This window comes from Myotis yumanensis, unplaced genomic scaffold, assembly GCF_028538775.1.
Source record: "Myotis yumanensis isolate MYYU_CA2020_CCGP unplaced genomic scaffold, mMyoYum1.0.hap1 SCAF_17, whole genome shotgun sequence".
Classification (NCBI taxonomy): Eukaryota; Metazoa; Chordata; class Mammalia; order Chiroptera; family Vespertilionidae; genus Myotis; species Myotis yumanensis.
The window spans coordinates 1,489,827-1,502,708 of NW_027223768.1; the positions used below are offsets into that span (position 1 = coordinate 1,489,827).

Genomic DNA, 12,882 nt, shown 5'->3' on the forward strand with positions numbered 1-12,882 from the left:
TACAATGAAAGGATTTACACTTAATGCTAGAAGTACATGCATTTCTGTGTGTGTGGAAACATAATCTATATTTTTCTATTGAACAAAGTCTGGGATCCATGGCGCGGTTCCAAATGGTAATTCGTTTAGAACTTTGGGGAGCGCCAGGATGTAGCTTTTATTACACATTCTAATTTGCAAGATTTAGCTTCAATATTGCAAGTGTGTGCACAAAAGGGCGTGAAAACACACACGCGCCGAAACCGGTTTGGCTCAGTGGATAGAGCGTTGGCCTGCGGACTGAAAGGTCCCAGGTTCGATTCCGGTCAAGGGCATGTACCTGGGTTGCGGGCACATCCCCAGTAGGAGATGTGCAGGAGGCAGCTGATCGATGTCCCTCTCATCGATGTTTCTAACTCTCTATCTCTCTCCCTTCCTCTCTGTAAAAAATCAATAAAATATATTAAAAAAAACAAACACACACACACACGCATTGTTTTGTCGCTGAAGCCACCAGGATTGCTTCATAGCAGAGTTGGTTCACTGGTCTAGAACGTGTGGGTGAAATCTCCCACAGGAGGACCACAGGTAAATGACAGCCTTCGAATAAACCCATCCTTCCTCCCTGGACCATGAGTCCATTCTGGATTTCAAGAAAATCAATCTAAGTCACACACGAAAGCAACTAGCTGAGTGAAAACCAAACTATTCCTACACGGATATTATTTGTAGTTTTAGGATTCCAGCATCTCCTAGATGAGACATTGATGTAGAATATGTTTATATAGTTATAATTCCTTATTTTTATGCATAGGTAGACATCAGGAGATAATACCAGTCTCTACATAGAAATTAGTGATGGGCCGAATTTGAAATTAGAACTACAGCAGGGGAAATAATGCATTGGCTGCTGTTCATTTGTGGTTCCATAGACTTCCACGCTAAGGTCATGGAGAAACTCAATGGTAAAATAAATGTTTCATTTAATCTTTAAGAAAGTACAGATCTTTATTGCTAAAACGCACTGCAAAAGTAATTGTGATTTTTCCGTATTGTAATCCGAACAGACGTACCCAGGCTCTAGACCACGGCTATGTAACATGTTTGTGAAGTGTTTCCTAACAAGTCTAAGGGTTATTTTCAGCATGTACAGCCCTGACAATGTGACTCCTGCGTTCCCGCCTGCTTGACAGGTGCTCGCGATCTGTGCCAACGTGGGCAACTACGCTCATATGGACTGAACCAAGTGTCTTGAGATCCACATGGAAGAACGGACCACCTACACGGTAAAAAGTCTGCAGATCTTGTTCTGGGAAGGACAGCAGAACTCTTCAGAAAGAAAACAAAAGGAAAGGCTTGCCGATAGGACAAGGGAGCGGCCTCGCCACGTCCCCTCCTGCCTGTGAAAAACACGGCCGCCCCGCCAGCAAGCCCAGCGCCGTGTCCTTGAGGACGAGACCACGTGGCGTGGAGAGCCAGGCCCAGCCCTGCCCGCGAGGCTCCAGGCGGCCTGCCCACCTGCAGAGCCCACAGCAGGTCACTGGCTGCTGCCGGCCGCTCCCTGTGGGTGGGCTGACATGCGTGATGGAGAGAGCAGCCCTGTGGTTCAGTGGCAGAGCCAGGGGCAGGAAGGAGTATTGCTGGTGATCAATAGAGGCCGGCTTTTCTCAAGGATCCGTGCCCAGCTGGACAAGCTGCACCGCCCTCAGGACTCCGCATGTTCCGTGTCCCTGGAAGCATTCAAGAACAGCGTGTCTCTTCTGTCAGGGCTACGCACACAGGGCCTGGGACAGTGGCCAAAGTCCATGTCCCTTCCTCACCCTGTGCCACGCTGATCTGTTCCCCCACCTTCTCTGCCTTCTTAACCTTTTTAAGGCTCACTCAACAACCTGCGACTGCCTGTACGACCCACGCGCTTAGAAATCCCACGGGCACGTGCCCTGCCAACCCGGGCATGTGCCCTGACCATGTTCACATGGACACGCACTCTAGAAAGAAACACAGGATGTGAACATTTTAAATTGGCCTTTTTGCCTCTGATTGGGAGCAATACTCAGAGCAGTCAATGTTTTAGGTGTTAACTGTCTGTTCACACGGCCTTAAAAAAAAAAAAACCTTCAATATGCCGCTGCGAGAAACCTATTTATTCATTTATTCACTCGCTTAGGCAACAAATATTTGTGACGCATTTATCACACTCTTCCTGGACATTGAGCGTGGATGTGCCACGAGGCTGGATTTGATGGAACAGCTACAATCAATTTTTTTTGAGTCCAAAGAAATAATGAAGAGCCTTTAATATTTCCCAGTGTTTACTTTTCAGTATTTTATGTTGAAACTCATCATGTGTTCACCTACTTATCCAATCATTTGACGTTATTACAATGACATACATGCATCTAAGACATTTTGTTACTAAAAGTCAATCCCAAGTTCACTAATATCTAAATAGAACTTATAAATAGAATGAAATTTCGCTTAGGCTTGAACTTGGGTTAGGAGAGTGATAAACACTTCTCAATTTATCTGTGTTGTGGTGAAGGTGTATGCAACCTGTAGTTAGATGTTATATGTTTGCAGTATGTAATGTGTAGTTACCTGAGATGAAGAGAAGTTACGATGTAATTAACAAAAACAAAAATTTTTTAATGTTTTTACTGATTTCAGAAAGGAGGAGGGAGAGGGAGAGAGCAAGAGAGAAAGAAACATCAAGGCTGAGAAAGAATCATTGGCCGGCTGCCTCCTGCACATCCCCTTCCGGGGATCGGGCCCGCAACCTGGGGATGTGCCCTGAGCAGGAATTGAACCGTGACCTGCTGGTTCATAGGTCGATGCTCAGCCATTAGCCAGGCAAAAACAAAATGTTTTGATTTCCTATCAGCACAATATGAACACAGGTCAGGAGTTACTTTATGCAACCTGCCCAGTTACACTGAGCATTTCTCTGGTATGTCCTGATAGTTTAGCTTAAACCGAGGGAGGCAGATTGATTTCTCTCCCACCTTTTCAAAATGTCAACCTGAACTCAATATGTACTTCCATAAACTGCTCTGTGATGTATGTAAGCATTTGGATGGCGGCACTGTGAACATCCTCCTCCTAAAGCATGAGCAGGCCCGGAGGAAAGGAGAGCCGGGACGCGGGGACACGGGAGGAATGACTGACCGGGGAGGAAGCCATCTTCCACGTCATTTCACACAAAAGCAGACACAGATCTTTTTGCAGCTGACATGGGACGTCTGATCGCTCGCCTCCCTACAGCAAGCCCATGCAGCCGTCACACGGGCCGCGCAGGGAGCGATAGGGCTTCTCTGCGCCGAGAGAGCCACGGCGTCTCCCTGGAAGGCCCTGGTCTCCGTGGCCGCAGCCTGAGGCCTCAATCCGGCCCCGAGAAACACCAAGAGCATAGAGAGATCTACCGGATGGAAATCAAACGCATGTTCCAAACTGCCCCCTGATAAGAGGAAAGGTAAAGAAAGTCCCCTGAACACATCTGCTGTAGGAATCAGTGCCATATTCAGCTGCCAATCTGGGGAGCCCCCTTAACTCCCTCGCCCCCAGCAGGACAGGAGGACACAGCTTCCAGCACTGCCCCGCCAGGGCTCTCATCTCTACGACCTACGACCTCCCGGCAGGCTTGTAATTTCTCTGTCCCACGTAGGCTCGGCAAACGGCGCTGCATCAAAACTGTATCGTGAAATATCAATATTTCCTGTGATAACAAAACGCCACGAATAACCTGTCATGTGAAGAGCACCCACACTGCAAATGCCAGGATCCTGCGTGTTAGCACCCGCTGAGCAGTCTTGCGGTGGCATAATAAGTGGCCGGCCGGCCGGGGGCGCATCTCAGCTGCTGTGCTCTGACGTCACAGAGGTAGGGCGCTTACACCCGGGAACGGATGGCTTTCGCAGAGCCTGTGTGTGTGCCACTGGGGAGCATACGCAGCATTTCAAACGTGGGAAGGCACCAAAGCTCAACAGGCAATTCTCTATTCACAACAGGCATCATTAGTAACTAGGGACAATGTAAGAAACAAACAAACAAACATCATAATAAATCTCTGGGAAGCAAGTAGGCTAGTGGGCAAAAGCCTGCCTGGAAAATCACTGCTTCTGAAACGGGCGTTATGTAACCCAGGGTGACATCATTGCTTCGGTCGGTACGAGCTTCACAGGTGCATGTAAGACAGCCTTGCAGATACTCTGTGCCCCCCACCATCTCCGGGGGTGACAGAGCGCGTCCCGACCCCACCCTTCTGTTTTATGTGCCAAATTTAATTTGCATTTGCTCATCACTGTCCTTCGGAAATGGCCCCACAGACTCCGGAACTGAGAGATTAGATTCAAATTGGAGGGTTAGGAGGGAGGGGGCGGCCACAGTGGCTTCTGCTGCTGGCCTTAATAAAGGGGGCTGCCCTGGGCTGCGGAAGGAGACGGCGCCCCGAATCGATGCCTGTCGCCGGTGGAGGGAAGGCAGGTTTCTCTGATGAACCAGAATTCAATTTTGCAAGCAAAGAAAACAGCAGCTCCAGAGCAAACACTGGCTGCTGTGGCTTGTTTGCTTGTGTTTTATTTTGGCTACACTTCCTCAGGAGTCCCCGATGAGCAACCTATTTTGGCTTACATATAAACATGCTAACGTGCTGTAACCGATGTCGCCGTTCAGGGCTATTAGAGGCTCCGTGTTCCCCAGGGCGTTCAACCTCTGATGAGGGCTTCTGAGCCCTTCGTAAAGGATGGATTGAAACAAAGACAAATATGGGATCAATATTCCACAAGGTTGTGAACAATCGATTAAGGATATTCTACAGCTTAATTCACTGCATTCTATATGTTTTTACCCGTTGCTTCAGCAGAATATTTCTAGACATTCAGCCAATATTTTTTGGAAAAAGGACCTCCCTTTAGCTACTTGAACATAATATATTCACGGAGTCTTTTCCTCACGCCGTGGTTCCCCTAACTTCGGAGGCTTCCCTGGATTTTCTTGACTCCGCTTGCTCACCCTCCCTTGTCAAGCTGCCGGGGGAGACAGCCCGAGTTCTCGCCGTAATGGTGCCCGCAACTGAGCCTTCCGGGGAAGCGGCAGAGTGTGCTTAATGGGGCAGATTTGTTCTCTATTATTTTCTTTGCCTGAGGACCAGGCTGATTTAAATAATGATACTCTTTTCCTAGTCACTGGATCCCCACATTCTTATACATTAATTATTACTAACTACCAGTTAGCACTAAATACATCAATAGGTTGCGCATTTAAAATTCCCTCAATAAAGGTTTCAGAAATGTTCGATTCTGCTGCTCATCCGAGTCACAGCCATGGGAGGGGCACCCTCCGCTGGCTCCTCCCATGCGGGTCCCACACACCCGTGTGCTTCGTGTCCTTTAAGAGAGTGAATCGACTGGAATCTGTGGTTTGCTTTCTTCGAGGTCTGCGTGCGGGTGGCGTGAGCACAGAGTCCACCGCCAAGTGAAACTCAAGCCGATGTGTTTTGGGCAAAGTGTCTGCATTTAAAAATTCGAGAAAAATCTTACGTGTGACCAGCACCAATGACTTACCCCGAGACTCCTTCCGACATGAACTAGATCCCGGGATGACGTGCAGACCACCCCACTGTCTCCCTGTGAGTGGGGGCCCATGTCCTCACTCACACATGCCCAGAAATCACAAAACAATGAATAAGAACTCGTGTGATGGTGATTCTTAAATGAGACAGCCGCTTATGTAATGTTTATAGTTTTGATGCTTTCTAGACAAAACAAAATGAGAAACAGATGCTCCCCCTACACCTCCCCCCACCCGCACCCCACTTTCGATGGGACAGAAGGAATAGAAGGAAAGTACAGCCGGATGTGAACTCACAGGTCTCGTCCGGTAGTTTCATAACGATCACTGCTTGGTCAGAAGAATCTTCCCACTACAGGGCTTATGCCCTCATGGGAACACACGCTACACATGTAAACACGGCTCAGGAGCAACTTCTTACCTTGTCCAGAGAGAACGTCTTGGTCAGGGCGAAGCCCCAGCCGGCCTCAAAGGCCCTGCGGATCATCGTGGTGCTGGTGGCGGGCGTTGCGCTGGCGAGGCCGAAGGGATTGATGAACCTCAGCCCCGCCATCTCCACGCTGATGTCCACCAGGTCGATGGGCGTGTGGAAGAGGGGCAGCGCGGGCCTGGCGGGAACGGCGGCTGCGAACTGGGACTGCGGGAAAGCAAGCAGCCAGGGTTAGTCCTGTGTCATCACTCATTTCCCCCACATCATCTTTCACAAAACCCAGCGTGGGAATTCGTGTAGTTTACTTTTTTATGTTTTTATTGGTTTCAGAGAGGGAGGGAGAGGGAGACAGAGAGAGAATCATGGATCGGCTGCCTCCTGCACGCCCCCCACTGGGGATGGAGCCCGCAACCCGGTCCTGTGTCCCGACCGGGAATCAAACCCGGACCCTTCAGCCCTCAGGCCGATGGGAAGAAAACAAATAGAATCTTGAACTGTCATGGCCCATGATGATGTTATCCCATCATCACTCTCTCCCGGGCCCTGTCCTGTTACACCTGGCCGGGGCATGGAATGCCAGAGAAACGTGCATGTGTAATGATATGTTATTGGGGAAAAGCAAATCACATCCTAATTAGGTATTCCACTGCATTTTCCCCTAACTTGTTTGGAATTTTTTTTTGGAAAACAAAAAAAGCCCCGTGAAAAGCAAGGCCATGGGTGGTGCTCGATTCGACTGAAGAAGAGACAATCGCCATCACCATGTTCCATCGGATGTGAACCCACGGGGGGGAGGGGGCGGCTTTCCCTCCCTCGTTCTCCTGGGTTTCATTGTGATGTGGCTACGAGGGGCCCTCTCTGGGGGCAGTGCTCCGGAAGCAGCCATGCTAAGACCATTCTAAGGCGAAGATCACCAGCCCTGTGGAGCGACCTGCGGCTGAGTAATCTGTGGGCTGGATTAGCGCATTCACTCACTCGAGCTCGGTTCCCTCGCCTTTTGGAGAAATATCTATGGAGGGAAGGAAAGAACACCACCTGCAAAGGCGGAACTAACGTGGAGGCGCTGCTCCGAGGAAAAGGCCCGGGAACAGGGAGTGTAATTATAACGTAAGATCAGACGCCGGCCCTCCATTCCGCGGCGACCGTTCCTAATGAAAACTTTAGAAAGACATGAGGTGATAGAAATGTCTCTTTAAAAATAACGACCCCATTTTATCCACCTTTTAAAGAATATAGTCTCGTTGCCTGTAATAAGATATTGGAACCTGAGCAGTGAAGAAGGGTACAAACTTAAATTATCTTCATGCAAATCACTGGCATCTTTTCTCCGCTGAAACTCCGCCTCTGCCCCGACTATCGGCCCTGACGCCGCTTTAGGCAGCACTATGTATGAAGCCTGCTATACACTAGGCAATGTGACAGGTGCTGGGCACACAGCAGTGATCAAAGGACATTCTCTGGTCTCATGGATCTTTATAGTTACAGTGTGATGGTGGGCAAGGAAGGAGACAGACAAATAACCACCTGACCGGGTTGCTCAGTGGTTTGGGGTCGACCTATAAACCAGGAGGTCGTGGTTGTATTCCCGGTCAGGGCACAGGCCCAGGTTGCGGGCTCGATCCCCAGTAAGGGGTGTGCAGGAGGCAGCCAAGCCATGATTCTCTCGCACTATTGATGTTTCTATCTTTCTCTTTCTCTCTCTCCCTTCTCTCAAATCCATAAAGATATTAAAAAAAACAACACAAAAAATAGATCAGTGTGTGTGTGTGTGTGTGTGTGTGTGTGTGTGTGATATTGTCGTTTATAACAAAAACATTGCTTTGGAACTTACTTACTCCCAGTTCTATGAGCTGCTCTGGCTAATTAATTGAACCCAAGGAAGGGGCGGGGGAAGCTCTGATGGACAGCCGCCCTCAGCCAGAAGTGCAGGCAACAACCCGGACGTGGGATTGGCATCCTGTGCCGGGGGCGTCACTGGAACCTCCGATCTGTAGTTGGTCGGAAGCACAGGTGAGAACCGGGGCTTGTGACAGGCATCGTGTAGGACTGACCCCTCACCTGTGGGATCCGACACCATCTCCAGGAAGATACTGTCAGCACTGAGTTAAACTGTAGGACACCAACGTCCTGAACATGGCCTGCTGGTGTGGGGAACCTGCCTCCGACACTAACACATTGGAATTGGATCCGGAACCCAGACAGTATGTCTTTACGTGGGTTCTGCTCAGAAACAGAATGCAGAGTATGTGGGCTGGGTGTGCTGTGGGCGGGGCTAGGCGGGCTGTGGGCGGGGCCGGGGCGGGTCTCCCTGAGGTACCCATGGAGGCCCCTGCCCTGAAACAGCATCTGAGCAGGTCCCAGGAGGAGGAGCCCGAGTCACTGATGCATCGAGTGTATTCTCTCTTTGACTTTGAAATGAATGGTCCAATGTACCCACTGAGCTTCAGCAATAACATTGGTTTCTTTCACCTGCCACAGATGGTAGCATCGTCCAATGAGGAAGCAGCGCAGGGCCCATGGCACAGAGCCCCTGCATCATGCACCCACGGGTGTTTGAAAAAAATTTTAAATGTATTTTTATTGACTTCAGAGAGGAAGGGAAAGGGAGAGAGATAGAAACATCAAGGATGACAATCATTGATCAGCTGCCTCCTGCACGCCCCCTTACTGGGGATGGAGTCTGCAACCCAGGCATGTGGCCTGGGAATCGAATCCGGACCTCCTGGTTCAGGTTCATAGGTTGACACTCAACCACTGAGCCACGCCGGCCGGGCCCAAGGGTGTTTTAGAAGGAAAGAATCGTGAACTGGCTTTAAGAAATGACTTGTCAGTTAGCCAAGGATCCCCCCAAATAATATATAACATGTTTACAAAATTTCCAAAGTGTCAATCAAGAAGGTAACAATGACTGTGTTCACAGACCCAGGGGAAAAGGTGGTGACCCGTGGAGACAAGATGTCAATGTCAACGGCCAACGAGAGAACCGCCTGGTGCCTGGCACAGGGTGGTGCCGACAGCAAGTCCACGGAGCACAAAGGGGCCGAGCGGTCGAGGTGCGAGTGCTGGGGGGAAATAAAGGAGGCTGACATTTCAGAACAGTGACAGCAGCGGCCTTAAATGTGAAGACCTGGAATAAAACGCTCAACACTGTAAGTCAACAACCTACCAGGCGGCACCGGCGTTTGTGCTGACCTACTGAGCCCTGTGTTTCTGGGAGAAGGTTTTGAAACAGGCAAGGGGGGGACAGAATGCAGGGAGAAACCAGGTAGTGGCACATTGCGACCCTAACCCTATCCGTTAGGCCTCTTTATTTATTTTATTTAAAAAAAAATATATTTTTTTATTGATTTCAGGGAGGAAGGGAGAGGGAGAGGAACATCAATGATGAGAGAGAATCATGGATCGACTGCCTCCTATACACCCGACACTGGGGATGGAGCCCGCAACCCGGGCATGTGCCCTGACCGGGAATCAAATCGTGCCCTCCTGGTTCATAGATAGATGCTCAGCCACTGAGCCACACCAGCCGGGCCAGTTAGGCCTCTTTAAACCTCACTGGTCTTATCTTTAAAACACCTACTGTGGGCCCCGGCTGGGTAGCTCAGTTGATGAGAGCATCGTCCGGATACACCAAGGTTGTGCTTTGATCCCTGGTCAGGGCACACACGAGAAGCAACAGATGAGTGCATCACTAAGTGGAATAACAGGCTGACATTTTTTCCTCTCTTCCTCTCTCTCTTTCAAATCAACAGTAATTTAAAAAACCCACCTCTGTGAAGGGTGGCTGTGAGGCTCAGGAGAAGGTCCCTGAGATCTGGAAAGCATTTCAGTCCTGGCGTGGGAACACTGTGCTATCTCAGCATGACCTTCCCAAAGGCCCGGGAGCAGGGTGAGGGAGGGATCCGCTGGACTTCCGCTTCCCATGCACTTCCTGCGTCTGCATCTTTCCCAGCGGATCCTTGATAACCCGTATCTGACTCAACTTGACCCAACCACTGAAGACAGACACAATTCTGGTTAAAACTTCCAACTGAACAATTTTGCATTTGAATGTGCGCTGGTGCTTTGTTCCCCGGTGACATTGTCATTAGCGCCAAGCAGCCCCGGGCATCAAGGTGCCCAGATTCAGCAGGGAATTCTCAGCACCCAGAGCCCATGTGGCCGCCTGCGAGTCGCCCATGTCTCTCCTTCTCTTTCAGCTCTCACTGAGTCAGGCTCTGTCCAGCGTGGGCTGGATTTTTCAGTTATTTTTCCCTGACTCATCCTAATCCTGAATGATCTGCCCGAAGTAGCAATCTACCGCTATGTCGGTAAGGAACTATTCTGCCTCTATGGAGACCGTTTCATTTCCAACTACTTTTCAGGTCAGACGCTGCCACTTAATAAAGGTTTGGAACCCTACGCGGAGTCACTGACAGGCATAAAAATTACTTATTAGTCATGGTGCTTTCTTCTCCCATCACCAGCTCGGTGGCTCTGTTCTGATGGCTCCATTAGATACAGGCTCATTCTTCTTCTTTTTCCTTGATTCCCTTACAACATGCAGGTGTTATATAAAAAGACAAATCCCCCTTCACACCCACAAAGCTGCATTACCAACAGAATGTTTAATAGGAAAATGGTGTCATGGCTCTGCTGCTTCATACTGATTTTAAAACATTACCGAGGGTGGACGCCAAAAACCAACCCGGATGTGCCATCCGAGAGGCCAGGTCTGCCGAGGGCATGACGGGGCCCACGGAATGTTTACTTACAAGCTCCCAAAATGGACGTCAGGCCCCAATGACTGTGAGCACATCTGACTTGACTACTTCCCCCGAGAGGGGTAAAAATGAGATCCCATGCCCTTCTAACTCCAGTTCCATCTCATGACAAACCGGCTGGAGTCGCCTCGATTCTGAGACTCGGACCACGTGGGAAAACTCAGTGTGGAAGCTGCATTTAGCCATGACCAACTCTGATGGTCTTTTCCGGAAGCTATCTCTATTTCCAACGTAATCCATTAGGATTTATAACTGGGATTTGGTTGAAATTCACTGTTTTCAACCTGACAGTGTGGCCAGCGACTTACTATCAGCCTTCTTTTCACACAGGGCTGTAAGAGTGGCGCTGTACCTTAAATACGGAAGGACACTTTGTCACTAGGTCTTGAGATTCCAGTGCAGTTGTCATTCGAACAGCGCGTACCCCCTGCTCAGTGGAAGAGGAGGGTTTAGAGACTGGGAGCCAGCTCTGTGGATACCACTGTTCTGATCCGAAGCCGAGGGGTTTTCAAAAATTAATACGACGCATCGACGATGCTCCCCCACCCCCTCCGCCTCTGAAGGCACGTTAAGTGCAAGAACAGGGCAGCCGGCTGTCCACCCCGGAAGCTCCAAATGAAGTCCTCCGCCGGCCCAGCCGATCGGCAGCCCCCGATGCTGTAAACTAACCACCAAATCACAGCCTCCCGCCCGCCTCTCCGGTTGCACACCCAAATGCCTGCCTGGTGGCTACCCATTCGTCTAGCAGCTGGAAAGATGACACTTGACATTTGGAATCTCTCCCAGGAAGACCGCTGCCGGCTTTCCCATTAGCTCCCCGGTGAGACTGTAAGGTCGAATAAGCTGCCGAAGAACCTGCAAAGGGTAAGGGAGCGCCGACGGCAGCCGGGCCATTTACATTTCTAATTCTCGAAGCCTGGCTCTCAGACAGCGTGGAAACCACCGGTGTGTTTCCGGCAGAAGGACGCCTTTGAAGACGCGGCATTAAAGTGGAATTTTAAGCAGCGATAACAAGTGCCTTCTATGTGAAGTGGGCGGGGAAGGTCTTCGAAGCCACAGAGACGGGGACGCAGATAAGTTCCTCCAAGTTTGTTTCCTAAAAGCCCCGATGGTCGTATATATATATATATATATATATGTATATATATATATATATATATTTTGCAACTGTTCATCTTTGTCCACAGCAGAAATCCTTAACACGAGGCACGCTTAGGATCATTCTTGAGGTATTTTCACATCGTAAAAATTCTTAGAGGTGTCTTTAAAAATTCTTACGGTCCAACAATGTGGGGCTCCTTTTGAAAATCACTGAGCCCAACATAAAATAAGATTGTAACTATTCCAGCAGTAAGAAAACGCTGTATCCACTCTCACTAATCTCTTGGGCATAAACATGGGCCTTGTTCCTCTTTAGAAAGGTGCTTCCTGTTAAAGAGACTCCCAATCTGAAAGTGCTGCTAGCCTGCCTGGGCAGGTAAAGATATCAGGAAGACAAAGCCCTTCCCATGATCTCAAACTGTAAAAAAACGGCAGAAGATGAAAGATTTCTCTATCGATACGAACACACATAATCCAATGGACTCCACAGCCATGACCTCCACGCTGTGCTCCGTCTCAGATGCCTTGTCCTCAGGGTCTGCCCCCATTTTCTACTCCTGTTGGGTAATGCTGTTTCCCAAGTGAAAGACCGACAGCACACATGGGCCTAAGGGTCCAGGCCAGGGGTGGGCAAACTTTTTGACTCGAGGGCCACAATGGGTTCTTAAACTGGACCGGAGGGCCGGAACAAAAGCATGGATGGAGTGTTTGTGTGAACTAATATAAGTTCAAAGTAAACATCATTACATAAAAAGGTATGGTCTTTTTTTTTTTAGTTTTATTCATTTCAAACGGGCCGGATCCAGCCCGTGGGCCGTAGTTTGCCCACAACTGGTCCAGGCTTTGTCCAAACGTAGGAAAAACTCATAATACGATTAAAAAGGAACATTAAAGAAAACATATGCAGGAGAAACAGGAGACGTGAACGACATAAGACTCTCAGTCTTGAATTCATCACCACCCGGGACTGAAATCACGTCTGTAACGTCAATTTAGTGGCACTGAGCGGTTTCTCGCTTCCAGCAGGGACAGACAGGGATCCCT

The 12,882-nt window shown here is 49.4% G+C and overlaps 1 protein-coding gene across 1 annotated transcript in view; it reads right to left on the reverse strand.

The window, feature by feature from the left end:
• Positions 1-12,882, reverse strand: part of DPYD (dihydropyrimidine dehydrogenase) — a 347,040-nt gene that overhangs the window by 134,601 nt on the left and 199,557 nt on the right. Inside the window, exon 13 of the mRNA XM_070395710.1 lies at positions 5,966-6,181. Within this exon, the coding sequence (XP_070251811.1) occupies positions 5,966-6,181 (216 nt within the window). The remainder of the gene's footprint in view (positions 1-5,965; positions 6,182-12,882) is intronic.